At 39.9% G+C, this 23,179-nt stretch overlaps 1 protein-coding gene across 1 annotated transcript in view; it reads left to right on the plus strand.

Annotated features, from left to right (window-relative positions):
• The first annotated feature begins 1,424 nt into the window (after nt 1-1,424).
• The window catches only part of DPY19L1 (dpy-19 like C-mannosyltransferase 1), a 104,459-nt gene continuing 82,704 nt past the window's right edge, over nt 1,425-23,179 (plus strand). Inside the window, exons 1-7 of the mRNA XM_054019321.1 lie at nt 1,425-1,825; nt 2,819-2,887; nt 8,561-8,585; nt 10,190-10,277; nt 10,884-11,021; nt 14,048-14,168; nt 16,011-16,104. Of these exons, the coding sequence (XP_053875296.1) occupies nt 1,516-1,825; nt 2,819-2,887; nt 8,561-8,585; nt 10,190-10,277; nt 10,884-11,021; nt 14,048-14,168; nt 16,011-16,104 (845 nt within the window). The 5' untranslated portion in view covers nt 1,425-1,515. The remainder of the gene's footprint in view (nt 1,826-2,818; nt 2,888-8,560; nt 8,586-10,189; nt 10,278-10,883; nt 11,022-14,047; nt 14,169-16,010; nt 16,105-23,179) is intronic.

Consider the following 23,179-nt stretch of genomic DNA (forward strand, 5'->3'; position numbering starts at 1 on the left):
CTGTGTTCTAATTAATCATTCTAAAAATGTAAATTAAACAATATATATTTTAACATTGCTTTCAGATCTGATACTATTTGGCCTCAGTAGTCCCCTGGCCAAATAAGCACAATTGGGATGGAAAAAGAGTTCTGCTACAACACAGTCTCCTGTCACAGTAGTGCTGTATTTGCGCCTCTGGAGAAAGAGGAATTGTAATTCTTAGTAATTGTAATTATTGGTGTAGGAGGTGCAGTGATAGCTGTTGTGATTTACTTAAGAAGACTGATTTAGAAAGTTGTGAAATAGTATTTCAGGTCCCAGAGGTACACATACACAACAACCAGACAGAGAATATGTAGGATTATCCATGTTTCCAGGCACTCAATTATACTGTGTGCTGCTATTATGCTATTCTCTCCATCCCCTATAAAATGAAGGAGTCAGACTGCTTAGTAAAAAAGCCTAGAACTCAGAAATTCTTTAATACAGTCTTCTGGTACCCCAACAAGTGTCCCAGTCCTACAGCACAGTACACACTATCAAGTGTTTCCTAGATGTGACAGTGTGCATGAGTGGGATTTTTTTTTAAGAGAGAGAAGCTTAAAATGATTCACTGAAACCCATTTGCAAAATAATAATAATCATCACATCTTTTGTCATGAAAGCCAGAGACTTTAAATCCTGGTCCAAATCCTTAGCTGGTGAAGCCTCTATTGACTGCATATTTGCCCCAGTTGAGCCTCTGGCCCTCAGAAACCACACAAAGCTCTTAAAGCTGTGGGCGGACATAACTAGGCTGTTGCAATCGCTGTAACAAATGATCACGTAAACCACAGCCAGCCACACAGCGGAGGGCCAGGGGAGCCATCGCCTGTGGCTGGGGAGCGACTGACAATTTAGCTCCAGGGAACGAAGCGCGACTCCCCGCCCCAGCTGACATTTAAAAGCAACCCGACCGTTCAGCTCCAGCTCGAGCACTTTATTGAATTAAAGAAAAGGTTTTAACGAAATCAGCCAAGCAGGAGGGAGCCAGGAAGCGGTGTGGGGCAGGCAGGGAGGTGACGCCAGAGGGGCAGCCCCGAGGAGGGGATCAAGGCGCAAGGCGGCCAGGGGACCAGGACAAGCTTCCCAGCAGCATGGGAGAGGCCGGAGGCTCAGGGGAGCAGCAGGGGCGAGGGCAGGCAGAGCCGCACTGGGGGAGGGCGGCTGTCGGGGTCAGAGCAGCGAGGGTGGAGCGAGAGGAAGGCGGGGCAGAGCCGCTGGTCTCGAGGGCGGCGCGCGGGCCCGGCGTCCGGCCGTTGCTGTGACAGTTACCAGCAGAACGCCCGGTGCCCGTTGCCGGGGAGGGAGCGAGACTCGGCTCCGGCGCCCCGCCTGCTCCACGTGGCCTGCGGGGCGGAGCAGGCGGCGCGGCCCGGGCCAGCACCAGCACCACCCATTGAGATCCGGCGGGACAGCGCGGAGTGTGACCGCCCCGGGGCGTCGCCCTTCCCCGGCCCCGCCCCCACCCCCGCTAGCGGGGACTATGCGGAGATGGTCGTGCAAACCCGAGGCAGACACAAAGAGTCGCCGCTCAAGCCCCTCGGCGCTCAGCCGCCCCCGCCCCAAGCCGCTGGGGCGCCCCAGCCCGGAGCGAGCCCCAGGAGCGGCCGCGGGCTGCAGCAAAAGCAGCCGGGCAGGCAGCTGTCCTGCGGGGCCGGCGCCATGCGGAAGGGAGGAACCGGGAGGAAAGGGGCCAAGAGCGAGCCCCAGAAACCCAGCGCCCCCCTGGCCCAGAGGGTGAGGGAATTGCTGGGCCTGGGCCAAGAGGGGTCGCCCCGGGACTGGAGACACGGGCTCCAAGGTGAGCGGGACCGCGGGGGGCTGTGCACAAAGCCGCTTCCATCTTGTGCCCCCGTTGGGCAGGGGGGTTAACCGGATTTGCTCCCCTCAGGGAGCATCAGCCCCGAGGCTCCTCTCCCAGCCACGTCTCCGTGCTCCTGTCCCCAGCACGCTGGGTGCTGCTGGGCCGATGCTGCCACAGGCACACGCAGCCCCTGGGGCAGGAGAGGCTTTAACACCCCCATGCCCTGCTCGGGGAGCGCTCCCCGCTGTCCGAAGGCCGCTGGCAGGTTGGAAACCAATTTGCCGGGACATTGTGTTTCGGGGTAACTCTCTAATTAAAAAAGTAGGGGGTGGTGTTTCTTTCTATTCCTCCCCCCATTTAACTGGAGTTGACAGCGGTCAGATGCGTGGGGTCAGTTTCACTGTTCCAACTCTGTAAGAGTCAATTGCTCAAGGAGAAAGGACCCTGAAAGTAGCAGCCAGGAAGCAGGAGAAAAAAACCTTATAATGTTGAAGCTTTTATAAAACCAATACAGGACATTACACACCATTTATACAGCATCAGAAACTACATCTTTAAAACAATGTTAATTTTATTTAGCTTCATTACTATTGGGATAATCTACCTGGCACTTGACAGGTGCCTTGATAAAAGGATTGGGGGATTGATTGGTGCAAAAGAAAAAAAAGTCAAAACTTTATGCTACAAAGTTGGACAATTCAAATGTAAATCTGTTTTGTTAAGTACTCTCTCTTTTGTCCAAAATGTCTTTAAAAACACTTCTCATGAACTCTTTAGAAATAAAATATTTATTGTAGTCACCTTGATTTTTGTTTTTAAATATGTTTATTCACTTTGTGCCTAGTTTATCTCAGCTGTTTTGAAGTCAAGTCAAGGTGGCTATAGAATATTAATGGTGCAGCCTGCGAACAGTCTCTTTAAATGAAATTGCTTTTAATTGTTTGAAGTTTAAATCTAAATACTGCTAAGACAGTTATTTTCTTTTTACAGTATTTATTGAAGAAAAAGGGGCCTTTATCATGAGAGCAGATAGCAAGATATGGTTCACTTTTATACTAGGTAAGCAGACAAACATAACAATTCTTAAGGTCTCACTGCTTTATAAAAATGTACTATATCTGAGTTTGTCTGGAATGTAATTGAGGGGGGAAAAAAATCCTGATGCTTCTTTGCATGATAGTTATCATTCCTGTTGCATTGTGTGTATGTGTCTCTGGTGCCCATGCACCGCTCACTCACTCTCACAAATAAATATCTAGGATGGGCTTTTCAATAATGGTTAGTGTTGACTTAAATGAGAGCACAGTTAAGCCAACAATAAAATCCTTTATGCAAGCTAAAATGCAAATTTCAAAACAAATGTATTAGTATTCGACTGATACTTGTTACTTTTTAATTAGGTGTGCGTATATGTGTGAACATGTGCATGTGTGTGTACACTTCTGATTTTTCATAATTCCTTAGAAATGCATCTGGAACTTGTAATAAATAACTAATTATTCACTCAGTTAAATCTTTTTATTCTTAACATTACAAACATCCTCTTCCCCTAACAACTTATGAAAATTATTACTCTGTTAGTGTAGGAGTTCAGAATGTAACTTTGGAAAAGGAGGGGGAAATAGCCCCATATTTTTCAATTTTTTAAATTTATATGGTAGTAACGCCATTGTCCCAGGACACTTACAGGAGAAATTAATAACTGGCTGTGATTAATGGCCTAAGATGGAAGTTTAGGGTCATCAGCTTTCTTCTGGTCAGTCATTATTTTCCAAGACATGCCCTAGCTTGTGACCTTTATTGCTTCAATACCATAATCTCTGTAACTTTGTTAGTTGTCATTATTTGCTTAAGAGCACTTAACTGTATGTGGATGTAATATCAAATTTATTATATTTTTGAGGATGAGAGGAAGATGATTCCTTGATATATTATGCTCATGAGACAAAAATTAAATTTATTGCCACACTACTGGAAATTATTGTAAAATATCTGTTTGCCATGTTAAATGAAAATGCTGGATCTTAAAGTTAAAAAAAAGTAAAATAAAATCAACATATCAAATTTATCTGTTAAATATCTTTGAAGTTATTTGGTGTTAAAATAAGATTAATGTATTGTAAAATTTTGGGTGATATTGCTGATAGTGGTATTTGATCTTACTGATACCTCCTAAGGGCTTTTCTACACTACCGCGTGGGGCGATCAAAGATACACAACTTCAGCTACGTGAATAAAGTAGCTGAAGTCGACATACTTAGATCTACTTACCGCGGTGTCCTCACTGTGGTAAGTTGACAGTTGACGCTCTCCGTTAACTCCGCTTGCGCTCCTCATTCTGGTGGGGTACCGGAGTCGACGGTAGAGCACTCAGCGGTCGATTTATCGCATCTATAGTAGACGTGATAAATTGACCCCCGCTGGATCGATCGCTGCCCGCTGATCTGGCGGGTAGTGTAGACAAGCCCTAAGCCTGGCTAGATTCTAGAAGAAATTGTATTAGAGAAATAACATTTAAATAGCAAATTTCTTCCAATTACGAAGTAATTGATAAGTAAATTGTCAATAAATTGTTTCATTCACCAATGACATGCAGCATCCTCTCAGACTGAAACATCACTGTTGTTTAAAAGGCACAGCAACACTAAACAACCAGTTTCAGGCAGGATTCGACTACTTTGTTCAGCTGAAATTTCAGAGGGGATTTAGGCAGGCAGAATATAATTTCCAGATCTGAAGTTTGGCCGTGACACTAGGGTTAACAAGTGAATGCTCCAGGTATAAATGTCATGCCCATTTATTCCTACAGAATATAAATCCATACTAATGTAAATATGTGAGGTCTACTTCAAAATCTGATTAAAAATGTGAACATTTGACAAACATTTGATAGTTTTGTTATTGGTTTCATCTTGTAATCTTAATCTTGAAAGGGCCAGACTTTCAAAAGTACTGAGCACCGACTACTAGAGTGAGATTTTTCATAAGAGCTCAGCTCCAATTTAGGCAGCTAAATGAAGTTGCAGGACTTCTAAAAGTGCTCAGCATCCTGTAGCTTCAATTGTTCTTTCTTTGGAAAATCTGGTCATTTCATTTAGATGCTTCATTAGGAGCTGAACTCTTGGAAAACCTCACCCAGTTTAATTTTCAATAAATCTATATAGTTAGCCTGAAAAATAGTAAACTGTTATTCTTTTGCCATAATTAAGTTTCAAGTCAGAATATAACAAATTATAATTTGATTTATATTCCTTCTTGAATTCTTGAAAGTATAAGTCATTTACCAGTAAATTTTGACTATTGTATGAAGAAATCTCAGCCTCTGTTCTGCTGGCAGATCTGTGCCATGTGTTGTGACTTAAGAATGGCTTCCCTTTTCAGTAGACCCCATCATTTAGACCCCATCATTTTATGTTTTCCAATGTGCATTATTTTACCTTTATCAACATTGAATTTCATATGCCATTTTGTTGCCCAGTCACTCAGTTTTGTGTGATCCTTTTGTAACTCCTCACAGTCTGCTTTGGACTCAACTATATTGAGTAGTTTTTGTATTATCTGCAAATTTTTGCCACCTCACTGTTTACCCACTTTCCCATATTTATGAATATGTTGAATAGGACTGGTCCCAGTACAGACCCCTGGGGGACTCCACTATTTACCTCTCTCCACTCCAAAAACTGACCATTTTATTCCTACTCTTTGTTTTCTATCTTTTAAGTGGGCTGTAGTCCACGAAAGCTTATGCTCTAATAAATTTGTTAGTCTCTAAGGTGCCACAAGTACTCCTGTATCTTTTAACCAGTTACTGATCCATCTTATCCCCTGACAGCTTACTTTGCTTCAGAGCCTTTGGTGAAGGATCTTGTCAAAGGCTTTCTGAAAATCCCCGCACACTGTATCCAGTGGATCACCCTTGTCCATATGCTTGTTGACCCACTCAAATAATTCTAGAAGATTGGTGGGGCACGATTTCTCTTTACAAAAACCATGTTGACTGTTCACCAACAAATAGCATTCATCTATGTGTCTGATAGTTCTGTTCTTTACTGTAGTTTGCCCGGTACTGAAGTTAGGCTTACCGGCCTGTAATGGCAGGTATCGCCTCTAGAGCTTTTTTTTATAAATTGGCGTTACATTAGCTATCCTCTACTGATCTGGTACAGAAGCAGATTTAAATGCTAGGTTACATTACCACAACTAGTAGTTCTTCTTCAAGTGATTGTTCATGTGCATTCCAAGCAGGTGTGTGTGCACGCCAGCCGGAAGATTTTCCCTTAGCAGCGTCCGTAGGGTCAGCCCTGGCGCCCCCTGGAGTGGTGCTTCCATGGCGCCCTATATAGGGGCCTGCTGACCCTCCACCCTCTCAGTTCCTTCTTACCGCCGGTGACAGCTATCTGGAACTTTGCTCGCTCTTGCAGCAAGCCTAGCAGTGTCTCCTCTAAGTGTATATAGTTGTTTCCTCTCTCCTAGTTTAGAGTTAGTGTTAGTTGTAGATAGTTAATAGTTGTTGGGGGGCTTTCTCCCAATGTACTCGTTGCCCCGCTGGGGCATGCCTGGGTCCCCAGGGTTTAAACTCTGCACGGACTGCGGGAAGTTTATGCCGAAGAGTGACCCTCACTCCTCCTGCTTGAGGTGCCTCGGGGAGAGCCACCAAAGAGACTGGTGCAGTATCTGCAGGGGATTCTGTCCCAGGACTCTTAAGGACAGAGAGCAGAGACTCAGAGTGCTCCTGATGGCCACACTTGGACCCCGAGCCCGCCGATCCGGCTCCCAGTGCCTCATCCTTGGCGTGCAGCGCTCCAGCACCGCTAACAAGACAGGAGGCTCAGTCTAAGTCCCGGCACCGGAGAGAATCGGGACATAGAAAACAGGCCTCCATGTGGCAAAGATCACCATCTCCGGTGCCCGCAAAAAAGAAGAGGCCAGTGAGGGACAGATCACCCCACCAGGACCTTAAAAGGCCGGCGGCGTCCACGAGTGCAGTGGGACAAGCTGAGCCACAACCGCATCCTCCCAAGGTCCTGTTGACTTCCGCCCCGGGGGTGGCGGGGTGCGGTCGAGTCCGGACTGGTCTAGATCCCCGGACCTCAGCGAGGTCTCAGTGTGTCTCCCATTGACTCCGGAGGTGCTTGAGGCAGCCTCTGACTTATTAAGCCTCCCAGTGCCGGCCTCCCCGCGCCAGTGGAAAGAGCCGCCAGACATGGCCTGACCCCGATCCAATCAAGAGGCAAGCCGGCCATGATGTCACTCTAGTCCCCGCCCCTGCAGCGTCACGGAATCTACTCATTGTCATAATTTTGTTTCAGAATTTAAGCTTTCTTGCGATCATGGTTGAGGAGAAAACATTTTAAGGTTAACTGAATATACAGTAATGCAGTGTTGTCTTACTGAGTTTGCAAACAGACTGATGTAGTAGCTTGTGGAGTTTTGAACTGCCCCATACCTCTCAGCATAGTTAACTCTGAAACATACAGTTGGTGATTTAAATATTAGCTGTTACGTTCCTGACGCACCTTATGTATAGCTTCCCTTGCAATCAAAACTTCGAGTTTTCCACTAGAATGCATGTAAACATTGTCAGTACAAAAATCTGAGACAAGCTGAAACTGCAAAATTGAATTTAATTAAAAAATAACACAGGGACTACTAGACTACCCTTATATGTAATTTTATCCCAGAAGTATTTGTAAAAATATTCTAAATTTAAATATTTCTAAATTTAAAGTGTAGTGTAAATTATATGGCCAAACATCTAAGTTTTTATTAAAAGCTGTATGTAACGTTATAGTCAGAGAAATGTTTTTTTAGCTGCATTTTGTTTGCTGGGGAAGGAATGTTTTTCTGTGCCATTTACATTACAGATTTTCATAGTAATTGTAAGTAACTTTTTTCTTTAACATAATACATAGACATTGTACTTGTTTTTTCCTTTAGTCATATAGACTTTGTTTTGCTTCTAGTTTTTATTCAATGCAAGGTATCTTGTGACATACAAGATGCTAACTGTAGAATATATTACTTTTTAAAAATCTGACTAGTATTGCTGTCTTAGGCCTGGTCTACACTAACCCCCCAATTCGAACTAAGGTGCGCAACTTCAGCTACGTGAATAACGTAGCTGAAGTCGACATACCTTAGTTCGAACTTACCGCGGTCCAGACACGGCAGGCAGGCTCCCCCGTTGACTCCGCATACTCCTCGCGCCAAGCAGGATTACCGGAGTCGACGGGGAGCACTTCTGGGTTCGATTTATCACGTCCAGACAAGACGCAATAAATCGAACCCAGAAGTTCGATTGCCTGCCGCTGAACCGGCGCGTAAGTATAGACAAGCCCTTAGGTGTATTAAAGTGTACTGTGTCAGCAAAGTTAGATGTGACATCTGGCTTTTAACGGCTTATTATTTTTCTTTCTTGCCATTTGAAATAAATGGCTTGAATTCTAATTGGTCCATTTGAATGATCCATAGTATGTATTGAAGTATTATGTATTAATACTGTCCATTTAATTCCAGATGTTTAAGTGTTGGCCAAAAAAGTTCATCTCAAAAGCAGCCCAGGTTACTCCTATTTTTTCCTTCTCCTAGAAGCTGAGTTGAGCACCGTCTGCAGTGTGCAAGCCCCAAATAACTGTTCTGTAATTATTTAAAGAACATTGTTTAAGTTTAAATGTTTGATAATGAAGACACTCACCTCCTTTTTTTTTTATTTTAATTTTTTTATTTAAACAGCTGCTTTTGCAGGAGTTTTACACTGGTAAGATTATTTTTTATTGGCTTAAGGTTGATATAAGTAATTAGAAATATTACTATTTTTTTTTTAACAAAAAGGGAAGTATCATATATATGGATGGATGGATAAGCTACCGGGGTTACTAATTTATCCATTATCTTCATATCTTTCCTTTCAGTGAAAGTTGTTGTCTTTAACATAGAATTGTTCTGTTTTTGTGATTCTGGACTTGAAAGATTTCCCCCTAAATATTTTGCTCAAGGGCAAAATCTACTGTCTGGGTGAAAAATGCCTATATGGCCGTGACCCTCGAAGCCATGCATATTTTCACTGGCACTCCTTCCTATCATCCAGTCAGTTCTGAGGTCCCCCAAATAAATCCTTTCTGTTCCCCATTTAATTCTGCCCATTAATAAATGCACTAATTCTGTATCCCATTTTGCCTCTTTTCAGGGCTTCTCTACTTATGCTTGCTCTCTTGTGTGCACAGTAGGCTCTTGGCCTCCCAGTTACTACCGTTCTTCCTAAGGGTACATCTACACTACAGGGGGGAGTCGATTTAAGATACGCAAATTCAGCTACGTGAATAGCGTAGCTGAATTCGATGTATTGCAGCCGACTTACCCCGCTGTGAGGACGGCGGCAAAATCGACTTCTGCGGCTTCCTGTCAACGGCGCTTACTACCACCTCCGCTGGTGGAGTAAGAGCGCCGATTTGGGGATCGATTGTCGCGTTCCGACGGGACGCGATAAATCGATCCCCGAGAGGTCGATTTCTACCCGCCGATTCAGGCGGGTAGTATAGACCTAGCCTATGACCTCAGCTCCAGTCCCACTCCCCACTTTTTAAAGGTGCAATATCTGTGAAAGGATCAGTGACTGCTTTTCTACGTGTCTGTGGAAAAAAACTGTAGCAACTCCAGCCATTCTGCTCCCCTAGCCCTTCTATTTCCTTCCTCCAAAAAAAAAAAAAAAAAAACCCCACAAAAAAACCCAACCCACCAAAACCTATAACGAAACCCCCCAAACTAACAGTATCTAGTGCTGTTTCTCTTGCAACCCCCTTCCTCCTAATAAAGGGATAGAGGCACCTGGCTGTATGTCTGTTCTGCTCCTTTCTCCTCCTCTCTCTTCCAGAGAAGGAGCCAACCCTACTCCACATGCTTGCAGAGGCAAAATATATATTTCCTCTGGCAAGTGTTCCCCTCCCCCCAAAGACCATTCACTGATTTGGTGGGCATACATCAGAATTTCCTTCCCTGAAGTCAGATTTGTTAGTTCTAAGAGCACTTAGCTTTTGATCCCCGTATCTCTTGCACTTTATTTATTATAAAATATTATTTATATATGTATTTGATTTTTTTTTTTTAAAAATCCCTTTTTAATGGTATTGCAAGAGACACTTGTAGATTCATGTTCTCTTTATTTTAGTTAACTCAAAATGGATAGTGTGAAGAGAGAGAGAGTGGAAAGTAATCATCAGTATGACACCAGATTGAATTACAGTAGCTGCATTAGGTCTGCTGTGTTTTTTGATGTGAAAATATTTACTAAAGGTTTCCGTATGTATAAATCAGTACTGGTTTCAAAACCTGAAAATTTAAACTGAATAGGTTTTGTTCATGCAGGTGTCATATTACAACTCTTTTTGAAAATGACCGTCATTTTTCTCACCTCTCGACGCTGGAAAGAGAGATGGCTTTTCGCACTGAAATGGTTAGATCTTTTTTTCTTCTAAATAATTTAAATAAAAAGTGATACTATAGTCTTGAAAGCTTGTCTGCAATAATTGATTGTATAACTTCCAAAATTCCACAGAAATAAAGCATTTGTATGTTATTTTTTCTAAGTAACATATATTTATATGTTAATTTTGAGGTACCAATTTGTATATAAATTGAGTTCCCTTTCAAATAGGTTTCAAAAATATTTTATTTTAAACATATGATATTGTGACCTAATATAACTTTATAAAGTTATTAATTAATGAAGTACACAGTTAAAAAGTGAACATTTACCCCCATATACTAGTTTCTCTGTCGCTTTGTTAATGAAACGTATATCCTAACTGCATGGGATATTTTTAACTACCTTTCTCTATTTCATGTTTCTTTTGAGACAAAATGGAAGTTCTCTGGGTGTTTTGGACAACTGAGTTTCAAAATGGTATTAAAATGAAGAAACTTGGAAAATTGTGTAGTTGTCCTAACTAGCTTTATCTTAGTCTTATAATAATGAATCCACTTAAAAGAAGGAATCTTATATAGGACAATACAAATAGTACTACCTGATTAATTTTTGCTAAATTATGCATCCTTTTAGGGCCTTTATTATTCCTATTTCAAGACGATTATTGAAGCACCATCATTTTGGAATGGAATGTGGATGATTATGAACGATAAACTAACTGAATATCCTCTGGTGATTAATACGTTAAAAAGGTTCAATCTTTATCCAGAGGTGAGCCATATTTTGAAAGGAGTACCTGTTTCTGTTAAAACTCTGGTTAATGTCCTAGTGCTTTATTTAGAAAGTAAAGATTGTGCTGAAAAGGGTGATACTGCTATAGGGCAGAAAGAAATAAACATTTAATTATATTGTAACAGAATTTAAGTATTGTATGGTAACTTCTATGTTTAAATTAAGTTGCTATTATATGTTTCTATGATTTGGTTTACACTGGTGTGCGCCCCCTCACTGATTTCAAGCAGGTATCGGTCAATCAAACTGTAGACATTTTTCACACCTTAATTTTCCACTCTTCAGTTGCAATCTGTTTTCATTCTTCCCTTGCTTTCTTGTTTTTCTTCCCTCTACTGAAGACTGGCAGGTTGGTGATGCTGCTTAACCTCAGGGTAACCTGTTTCTTTCACATCACCAACAGTTTCTTAAGAAACCGTTTAGGAGGCACTGTTGGTGCATGTGAACAACATATTTCGAAGGACTACAGTTACTGTAGAGTAAATAACAATTTTTTACTGGCTTGATTCAGAGATCACTGAGTGAGGATTTTTGGCCGGTGGTATGCAGGAGATTAGATTAGATTCTGATCTTCTGGGGGCGGGGGAGGAGAGCATGGAGCCAGGTAGGGAGCTTGCAGACCCTGCCAGCTCCCCCTCTCCCAGCACCAGTGGAGGTCCCAGGCTGAGCACCACCGCCTGCCCACCCCGCCCCAGCACCAGTGGGGGTCCCAGGCCGAGCACCACTGCCCGCCCCAGTACCAGCGGGGGTCCCGGGCCACGTGCCACCACCCCCAAGTTTTAATCAGGGGTATATAGTAAAAGTCATGGACAGGTCATGGGCGTGAATTTTTGTTTACTGCCTGTTACCTGTCCGTGACTTTTACTAAAAATACCAGTGACTAAAACATAGCCTTAATCATTAGCTATGTTATCTAAAGAAGCCTTTGACAAGAATATTGTTAGTGTTTAGTACCAGATACATGAGTAGCTGTGTATAATATTTAAAACTAGTGTAGCCCTTGAATGGACTCAAGAGTGTATTCCTGATAAAGGTCACTTAGAATTTCTTGTATTGATGAAACAGCAGGGTGTGTCAGACAAAATTTTCAAAGGAGCCTAACTAGAATACTTACATCACCAAGGGTGTTTGAGAATCTCCTCTGTAGTATTTATTGAGTGTGCAGCGGCACTCAGTAACATTAGCTGATAACTCACTTCGTGATAAAAGTATATCAGTGGTTCTTTAAGGTCTGGTCGACCATTTAGTCCTTTGAGCAACATTAGAGTTTGTAGCTAAGGAATCTTATCCCCACAAGTCTCAGGTTTCTGCAAGGAGGGCTGAAAAAGGGAAACGTGCTTTTTAAGAATTTAAGTTGTTTTGTTTCTTCTGGTGCATACAAAAGAGATACAAAAGGGGAACCTGTGCTGAAATCCTATCTTCTCTAAAATCAATGGCAGAACTCCCCTTGACTTCAGCGAGGCCAGGATTCATCCCTGAAGTGCAACTTTCTTCGAACTACCTCTTATGTTAGGTCACAGTTCTCATTGCTTGGAACTTTAATTATGAGTGTGCCTGACATTCTTGAACTTCAGAATTTCCTTTCCTCTAGTCAGTTTAGATGTTCTTTGTGATGGAAATTGGATGATTAATGGTCACTTGTGATTAAAGCACAGCTCTCAGTGATGAGTAGCCTAGGTTCTATTCTCAGTTCAGCCAGACATTCTATCTTGCCTTAGATTTTCTATCTGTAAAATGGGGATAATACTATTTCCTATCTCTCAGGAGTGTTGAGTTAATTCATTCTTGGTTGTAAAATGCATTAAGATCTTCAAATGGAAGGCAGCACTATGGAAGTGTGGTATTATGGCAAATTCTGAGCTCCTTAATCAGATGAATTCCAATTCTCCCTATAGGAATTAGCCTGAATAAGAAGAGAGTAAAAACTGAATATGGAACTCAGGATTTGTCCATTACTATTACTATTATTCTGGCCCTGCCAAGAGGTAGCCTTATTGTGTTCTCCTTCTTACTTAGTGATCCATAAAGAACATTATGCAATTCTTAATGTCTGTGTGATTATTTTCCCTAAAGAGATGTCTCAGTTTCATGTTAACCATCTCTCTGTGTCAGATATCTAAAGGTGTCCTGGTCAGATGAATTCAATCTTATATTAGACGGGCGTGAGTAGGGTATTTGGATACTTTGTTGTTTGACAGCTCGTTCTATGCATGTTTTCCCAACTTTGTGGGCAAAATTTGGGACCACCTGAGACATATCAGCTATGCAAAGTTGGCCCATAGAGTTCCTTCCATAAAATGTTCAAATATATCAATTCCTACATGGTTCTGAATACAGTGGTTCTCAACCAGAGGTATGTGTACCCCTGGGGGTATGCAAAGGTCTTCCAGGGGGTACATCAAGTCATCTAGATCTTTGCCTACGTTTAGTACAGGCTACATAGAAAGCACCAGCGAAGTCAGTATAAACTAAAATGTCATACAGACAATGACTTGTTTATACTGCTCTATATACTGTGCACTGAAATGTAAGTACAGTATTTATATTCCAATTGGTTTTTATAGTGTTATGGTACAAATGAGAAAGTAAACTGTTATTCAGCAATAGTGTGCTGTGACACTTGTGTATTTTTATGTCTGATTTTGTAAGCAAGTATTTTTAATTGAGGTGAAACTTGGGGGTATGCAAAACAAATCAGACTCCTGAAAGGGGTACAGTAGTCTGGAAAAGTTGAGAACCACTGCCTTAGGTTGATGAGTATATAGCCTTCTGATGTTAAGCAGGTATAATGTTAACACTAATGCTGAGCAATAGAGCTATGTTGGGTATTCCAGGTGAATCATCCCCAAAATGCTTAGTTTTGTAGAAATTAAAAATATAGAGCCTTGGAAACACTTTCATGGCATTTTCTAGTTCCTGTCTGTTTGAAAGGCTGCCTTAGGTATTGAGATAATCTCTAAATCTAAGTTCCTACTTAGAAACTTCAAATCCGATTTTCTACACAGGTGGTCCTAGCCAGCTGGTACCGCATATACACATGGGTAATGGATTTTATTGGTGTTCAGACCAAGACATGCTGGACTGTAAACAGAGGAGAAAGGCTTAGTCCTGTTGAAAGCTGTGAAGGCAAGTTTTTTTCCCTAGTGTATTCTTGTGGTTTTTGCATGTATTTTGGAAACAGTAATGTTAATGTGTGTTCATCACTGGCTCATTTTCATTTAGTTAAGCCTGTGTTTTGGTGAATTTTGCAACATAGTGTATGAAAAACATGGAAAAGAAGGGATTTTGTGCTATGCCCCATAGAGGTATAGCACAGAACTTGCAGCCCAAGTGGTGAGGACTAGGGGCTTGTCTTCACTGCAGCACTAGGTTGAGCTATAACTTGAGTTTTGCCTCTAACCCAACTCTCGTCCATGTGCAAAAATGTCTAGCTTGAGCTAATGTTGAGGAGGATGAGTTGAAGCTGGGACACGGGAGTTGGTAATGTACTGGGCATGCAGCAACTCGAATTGTAATTCCTCTGCTGCTATCCAAATTAGACTGTGTAAGTGAAGTGTTTTGCATTTCGGTCTGTCTCTCTTGAGCTAGGCTAGCTTGAGTGCAGTAAATCAAGTGTACAAACTCAAGCAATTGTTCTAGTGGAGGTAAGCCTAAATTGGTTTTAAGCCATCTTTGAGCCCTTCCAATTCTGGGTTGCTCGGAGGGCCACAGTGGCCACTGGCATAATTTAGACAAGCCCTCGGGGCTGTATAAATTAGGCAGCCTTGCTGGGCTGCCGTCTGGGTGACAGTGCTACTCAAATATCTGCAGTGCTGCGGCCCTGCCCTCTACAAGTCCCATACGCCAGAGCTTGTGAGGGAGTTTCAGAAGGCAGCCTTCCATAGTGTCTTCCGTAGTGATTGCACTGGGGGAATCCTCTCCTGGGGTAATCTGGATCTTTCACCCAGTTTAAATGGGCTGGAACGGATGTGAGGCTCTTGTATCTGATCTTTAGTTCCCAGAGCTCAGGCATGACCAACTGCTATTTCATATGTGGAGGAATGTGCTTGATAATGTGTGATAAAGCTTTTTATAATACCTTACGTACAAAAGGTGTCTTGTAAAACAACCTTTTCATTTTGTCTCTTGAAATTTAGAAATATGCTATAATTTAACTGAGTTGTATAAATAAGATTCACATTTAATTAAAAAAATCTTTAAAAACTTTTATGGAACAGACTTTAAATCCAGTTTTACCTTAAGAGGTATATCCTTTGTTTTTAAAATAAATGTAAAGGTTAAAACTACTGTAATGGAATAAAAAGTTAATGGATTAGTTTGAATTGTAACTGTATATTGTGGGGTTTGTGCATGTCTGAACTGCCCTCTATTAAGAGAATCCTAATTCACTGCTGTAACTGTTTTAATACTTCATTATTCTTAAGCTACCCCAAAAAATAACGACTCCATTCAGAGTCAGAACAATTCACTTTTTATCTAACTTAATCAAAAGCAAGATATTTTGAATTATTCTCCTGACTTCTTTAAGAGGCAATATGTTGATGCTTATCAGGGGTTCCATACATGCCAGCCAATTCATCCTCAGTTTTGAAGAAATTCCCTCCTAGGTTTTCAGCATGTAGGGAATAATGTCTGCAGACCCGGGTGTCATCTTTTCCTTGCCAGCCTTTATGTATTGAACATGGCTCTTTAAATTGACTTTATTGTGGGACTTCTTGTTTTTGTTTTTGAATGCCTTGAAACTGCATCTGATTCACACATTTTCTGGTGGTTCAGTCCTCTTACCTACTCCCTCAGTTAGCTTGGAGATATCAAAAAATAAATTATTTTTCTCTATTTACATGTAGTAAGGTAACATGCTATATAACACGTTATTCTGACTTTTTGTTGCTAGAATAGATACACATTTAAAATCTGTCCTATTAGTATATTTTTGTCAATATCTGTATGTTAATTGCTGTTTGTTAGGATTGGGAGACCCTGCTTCCTTTTATGTTGCTGTGATCTTTCTTTTAAATGGACTAATGATGTCATTGTTCTTCATATATGGCACATACCTAAGGTAAGACAGTTGAGCAGCAAGTAATTTCAATGGTAACAAGTGTTTATGGTTTTTAGTAAAATTATAGTGCTTGTAAACATTTTAATAACTTTTTAAAGTAAAAAAAAAACTTTTTGGGGGGATATTCAGTGAAGCAGTTATTTTGGGGCATTATTTACATGTTCGTATTAAACGTATACTGTTTTTGTAGAAGAGCTAGTTAATCCCTTAATTTGGATTACAACTAAGCAAATATGAGAAGATAAAAATATCAAGGAGGTAGTATTTGGAAATCAGTAAGAAGGATAGTATAAATTTTTAATAACATTGACATCATGAACTCAGTTATTAATGTCACACATTTTTCTTTTTAAATGTAGATGTTCAGTTATGCCTCTAACCAAACCCAGAGTTTTATAGTGCTTTGGTTGCAGCTATACTGTGCTCCTTTGATTTTAAACTTCTTATCTATAAACCATAAGACTGAGGTTTCTTTCCTTCTCAGTTGGTGCAATCTTACAGAAACAAAGAGTTGCATACATTTCCTCTTGCTGTGAATTTCTGTTTTTATTTACAGTGTCTGTATGCAATTCAGGAACCAAAATGGACTCGGTCATACTTCTGTTTTTCTATTGAACATGATATACCAGTACTTCCCTTTATTCTCGTAAGACTGGTGCAAAAACAAATAATAATTGAGTGGGCGATGGATGAATTGGTCTCTTACTTTACAAATACCATACTTCTCTGCTCTTTGCTTTTCTGCTTCTGTACTCTTCTGAATATGGGCTGGTGGTATAGAGATAATGACTTGTTACACTCTGGGCACTCAAATTTCAGGGGTGATATTGTATCTCCTGTGCTACAGAGGGTTCATCTGATTTTGTGTGTGTATATTTGATATTCTAATGGATGAATGCAGCATGTTCTGAGACAACAGATAACCTTTATGTACAAGGGAGGCCTGACAGGTTGAGGATACTGCAGGCAGTTTAAAGTGAAATCCACATTTTATTTTAATGTCATTCAAAGCTCATTATTGTCTTTGAAGTTCTCAGTATTTTGTCTCCTGAGTTGGACTGTGCTGGATGTAAATTCTCAAATTAGAGATTTAGTAGTGAAATTAAATAGTTTAATTTAAATACAAGCCACCTGCATTTCAAGTTGTATAGAAGTTTAGATTTCTGAAGTGTTTTCTATTGAGCTAGGGTAGGTAATATCTTTTATTGGGCCCAGTGCTGCTTTTGAGCTTCAAAAAGCTGATCCTCCAGATTTTCCATTGTCATCTGTAAAGGACGATGGTATATCATTAGTGTAAAAATAATGCCAGAGAGAAAATAGGGTGCTCCTATTTTCCCTCTCCAATAATATAAGAATAGGAGATCATCCAATGAAATAAAAAAGCAACAGACTTAAAACTGATGAAAGGATTTTTTAAAACCTCCCCCTTTCCCTAATCAACTAACCAATTGAATTAACTGCTACAAGATATGGAAGCTAATAACTTGGTAGGATTAGACATTTTTATTGAGTATGAGAGCATTTATACTCTCATATATACATTTACACATACATACAAAAAATGAAAGGTAAAGATGAAATGAGGGTTTAATTTCCTTATTCAAGGCATAAACCAACCAGTAGCTGCTAGGGATTATGAAAAAAACTTCCCTATGGCAAATGATTCCATGAATGTCCATTAGGGGTTTCTTGTTTTTTCCCTTGAACCATTTGTTGTTGTCCAGTATCTTGTCTCTGACAATGGGCTAGAAAAACAATTGGTAATCTAGTATGGCTATAATTATTGACTACTTGGAAATTGAGGGGGCTTAGACATCTGAGTGAGACCTAAAAAATCAAAGGGCAGCATGACCATTTTGAAGTGATTAGAATTAGGTTGGGAGGTAATGTCTTTTATTACACCAACTTCTGTTGGTGAGAGAGACAAGCTTTCATGCCACATAAAGCTCTTCTTCAGGTCTGTGTGGCATGAAAGCTTGTCTTGCTCACCAAAAGAAGTTGGTTCAGTAAAAGATATTACTTCATCCACCTTGTCGCTCTAATATCTTGGGACTGCGCATGGCTACAACTATACTGCATAAAATCAGGTTGGCAGTTTTGGCTAATCAGTGATAGAGGAAGTGAGAGCAGAAGCTCACTTAACCACCAGAAGAAGCTTATACATTTTCCTCCATGCTAACTTCTCTTAATGTAATAGTTCGCAGGAACCTTCTGGTTGTAGGATGCAAATGATTCTGTTTGTAGGGTGCCCCAGAACACGAAGAACCTGGAAGGAACCTGTTGATTTTGTTCCCGCTGCCCCAGCAGTGAGATCTTGGCTCTATCTTTGCTGCTCTTTCAACTGACTGAAGAGTTGCTTTTGGATAATGAAAAGTACCCACTCTAGTGCCTGTGCAATTTGTAGGCGTTTCAGTCCTTCTACACCTCTAGCCAAAGTGGTGAAGAACAGAAAATTTAGGCCTTGTGTTGTACCTCAGGGAGCTACCACTGTTTTCCCTACTCCCTTCGCTACCTCTAAACTATAGCTTATTTTCTCGTTCTTCCTACTACCTTGAATAATTAATTATAAATAATTTTTCTTTAATTAAATGTCTCTGTACTTCAGCGTATTGTATCTAGGAAGTCAAAATAACAGTCCCTTCATTGCAACCAGCAAGTGGCCAATTGAAACTTACCTAATCAGGTCTTCGTTATTTCAGTACAGAACAGTCATAAATATGACTTAATTAATTAAATAATAAAACCTAAAATTTCTAGGTTTCAGAAACTTGTAGTATGCAGCTTCCAGCTGAAGGGCCTATTTTTAAGTCAGAAAAAAATTAATTTTGTGCCTCTGCTCCTTCAACACTAGCCCAGTATTTGATCAAGAGATCTACAGTGTGTATAGTTCCTATCCTTTTATATGTGCATGTGTGTGCTGTCCCCCTTCTGCAACTTGTGCGTAATAGTATGACATTGTTATCATCAAACCACCAAGTTAGCAAAGTCTTAAGTATAACCTTCCTTCTCCTCCTCCAAATAACACTCCCAACCCTCTTCCCAAACAAACCCCGTAGTAACTTTTTCCAGGAAAAGATTATGCTTACTGGCAGTTCAATACTATTCCGTGCTTCAGTATTCTAAACTGTCTTCCCATGTGGTAAGCTAATGCTCCCTTTAGGCATATATAATGCTACAGCATGCATAATGCAATTAAGAGTTGGTACTTACACTGTAGTATTATATCATGGATTGTTTACCTTCAGTATATTCCTTAAACTATATTTATCTTTACTTTCCATAGTTCTTATTTTTAATTTGTTCCTGAAGGCAGCACCTTTGTTTCTTTGTTAATCATGTGTTTTTGATCTTGACATTTTTAGTATTAATATAACGGAATGGTTACATCTTAGATGCAGCATTGCGTAGTTCTGTAGGAGATTTATTTTTGTGACTGTTTCAGCACCCTGTTGATTTGTTTAATCCTCCACACAGAGTTGTACCCGGAACTCATTGATTCTGCATGACTTAGTTTTTGGTGGCTGCAGGATCTTTGAGTATTTCTCTGATTTTTTTTTTTTTTTTTTAACCCCTAACTGCTTCTTCAGAAGTTTATTTTTGTTACAATAAAAAGCAATAAAATAATGCAGTTTAAAAAAAACCTAGGATTTATTCTTTGTTCAGCATAATTAGTTTTTGTATTTTAAAAATGCATACTGCATAACTTAAGAGCTAGTTAACAATTGGACAGAAAGTATGCAGACTAAAAACACAAAGGAAAATACTTTTACAGTTCTTGAACACAGTTTACACTTTAAATGTTTAATATCCTGACCATTTTTACAATAATTTCCCAAGACATAAGTCCATGTTGTAGACTAATTTTGCAGCTTGCAAAATTTCATTTTTAAAATCAGCAATTTTTTGAGCTGTTTAGGACAAAATGCTTTCAAAATAACTACTATTTATTCTTGGGCAGGTTTTGAACTCTTATAACTTAAAAACTCCAAAACTATTGTAAATAGTACTGGTTTAAAAAAAAATTACTCCAGAGCTAAACCTTTCTATCGCTCTTTTGACCCACAACACAATTATATTTCTGAATTATAAGACAGTAAACCCTATTTTCTAGTAAAATGAAGATCTTATTACTGTACAGCAACACAAGAGGGCACTGCTGTAGTACTTCCATATTTCCAGAAAAACAGAATGTACTATCTAGCTGCTTAACACTGTTTTTGACCACATCAGATTATTTTTTAGTCAGTCTGTTTCAGGACTAGATTTAGTACTAAAGTTTTGGTGTAACATTCGCCTACTTTAAAACAAATTTGTTTGGTCTTTAGGTTTGTTCTAGTGGCTTAATGTGAAGATGATTTTTGTCAAACAATACCACGCTAACAAAGTCATCAAATGTTAGTATGGTGTTTATTTGCAGCAACTTTGGGGTTTTTTTTTTGGGGGGGGGGAGAAATAATAGAGGGAGTATAGAGTAACAAAATTATAACATAAAAGCAACAAGTATGGGGACCATTCATAGTCTAGTTGAAGGTACTGGCAACAACTCACATTGACCTCAATGAAGGAGGCCTGGGCTTCTGTCACCAAAAAGTTTGATCTAGGTTTTACCACTCTACTGTAGCTCACTGTTCATATTAATATAATACACTCACATATTAGTCAATTTATGAGGAAATTCAGTGATCAATGACTTTTGATATTCTGGGTGAGAAATTTCTTTATTTTTCGGCTCAACTTTGTAACACTGAAAGTATTGGTATCAGGAGTCCGTTGCAACACCCAGAAGGAAGTGTCCCTCTTAGTTGAAACATTGTTCGTGTTTGGACACACAATACTCCTTTCCTTTCTGACTATTCTGCATTGGCAATTTTCCTTTGAAATATTAGTGTTCTGTTGGACACTGGCAGTTTCTCTGGGATATAGCAGATACTTGTTCTTGGTGCATCAGTGAACTGGGTGTTGCACTGTGAGTACAGTTTCACTTCAATTACGTGCTGCTGTTACTCCACTGAAACCATTGGATTTTATTTCAATCGAGTCACTTTGATGTAAAACTGGAGTAGTGTATCAGGCCCTTAAGTTCTTCTGTTGAACAAATGAAACTAGAGCCAACAAAAATCAGTTCAGTCAGTTATAGGCTCCTTCTAAATGGTTAATCACAAAAAGTAACTTCCATCTTAGCCTCAAGTTTTCAAGATGCAACATCTAAGAATTGCAAATGTACGTTGTGTACAAGAAATGTAAAAACAAATTTGTCAAGACCTTAATTATAATGTTGGCTATTTTTCCTTAAGAGTGAAAATTAGGTACCAGACTCCTAGATTAGGTATAAGAAATTATTGGTACAAAAATGCTAATATTGAAATGTAGTTGGTTGTGTTAAACAGAGAAGTTTAATTTCTTTTATTATTGTTCCTTTAATCTCCGGTTTGAAAATTATCTGGTGGCTTACTTTTAGATAAGTACTCAGAAAACTGTGGCCTTCCACATTTTTTGCTTTCCCTTTCAAATTGGTAATTATCAGTTCAACTTAAAACACAAAACTAATATTGCACTTTTTGTCCCAGTTTTATGAGATATAAGATAAGGTATCAGATATTTGACAAAATATTTAAAAGCTGAACTTGCATACACTTATTCCCCATAGTTTGTAACCTTCCCCTTAAATTTTTCTAATGTTTGTCTTGTAGGAATAGAATATTAAGCATAGGAAAGTGGTGGTGGGGGGGGGAGGGAAAAAGGTGTTTTTTTTTTTTTTTCAGTAGTATGCATGTTCTAGCAATATTCAGTTGTGGATATGACAAAATCTGATGAGCACACGCAGATGTCACATGAGAAGAAAGTGAAGGGTGAACGTTAAAAATATTGTTGAAAAAGCATATTTAAGTAGCTCAAATGCCATTTTATGTTTGGACATTCCATTATCAAGTTTAAAAGAAAAATACATTTTCAGACATCCTTTAATATTTTGGTTGTAGTCTTTTTGTATTTTATTGATTTGTTTTTATTTACTTAAACTTCACATTATAACAGCAAGTACACCCAGGTGTTAGGATATATCAGACTAATGTTGATGGGATTGAAAAATTTTCTCACCTATTCACTGCTGGTTAACAGAAGGCTTTTCTGAATGGAGAGGAAGATCACTGCCACCCCTTTCCCAGACTTGTGTAAAGATTTCACTAAAAATAATGTCTAGGCCTTCTGGTTGCAAATATAACTTTGGAAATATTAACTGACTGAATATATACTTTATCATGCATCTGCAGCCACCATACTTCTGCTACTGCTCATAGTTCTACTAAGTGAAACCTAATCAAAACCTTATGTGAAGCACTAGCATTGATAATCATGTCAGTTTCACTCTGCTACTTATCCTTGGCAGAACAATGAGGAAAGGCAGGTGCTTTCTCATCTTTGATTAAAAAGATGCAAAATGGGGATTGGAAAAGTCATGTCGAGTGATGTGGACATGCCCCTTGTAACTGCCAGGCTGCTGTGGAAGAAAGGGTAGAGTTGCAAGACAGTGCCTTGGATAAACTGGGAATCTCTGATATGGAGGGCAAAAATTGAGTTTATTCTCTCACCCAGAAGCAGCCCCCCATTTGTCACACTTACTAGGCAGAGGCTTATATCACAGATAGACAGCATCCTCCTTCTTCCCAAGAGGTAGGGAGGAGGCGTGTGTGTGAGAGACAGAGATGGACAGAGATTTAATATTCTTTTGTATGTGTATTCATAAATGTTTCTTTTGTATTTTAATGTAGAGGAGCCCACTGGAGAAGAGTATCATGATTTCATTAACCCTCTTTCCCTGTGACAAGCTCCACTCGCTAATAATCTTGAATGGCCTTGTCCTAGCCCCTCAGTGAATTAGCTCATGAGGTCGATGACCCTTCCTAACAGTCTCACGCTGTCACTCCATCTGTAGCTCCTCTCTCGCTCCTGGAACCACGGTATCCTCTTCATGACTTGGCCCTCCTGCCAGCTCACTCAGTGTTTTTCTCCCCCTTCCGGGATATAGTCCTTCATAGTCTCTGTCATTCTCACAATGACCGAGGGAATCTTCCAGTTC

Source organism: Malaclemys terrapin, chromosome 2 (genome assembly GCF_027887155.1).
Source record: "Malaclemys terrapin pileata isolate rMalTer1 chromosome 2, rMalTer1.hap1, whole genome shotgun sequence".
Taxonomy (NCBI): Eukaryota; Metazoa; Chordata; order Testudines; family Emydidae; genus Malaclemys; species Malaclemys terrapin.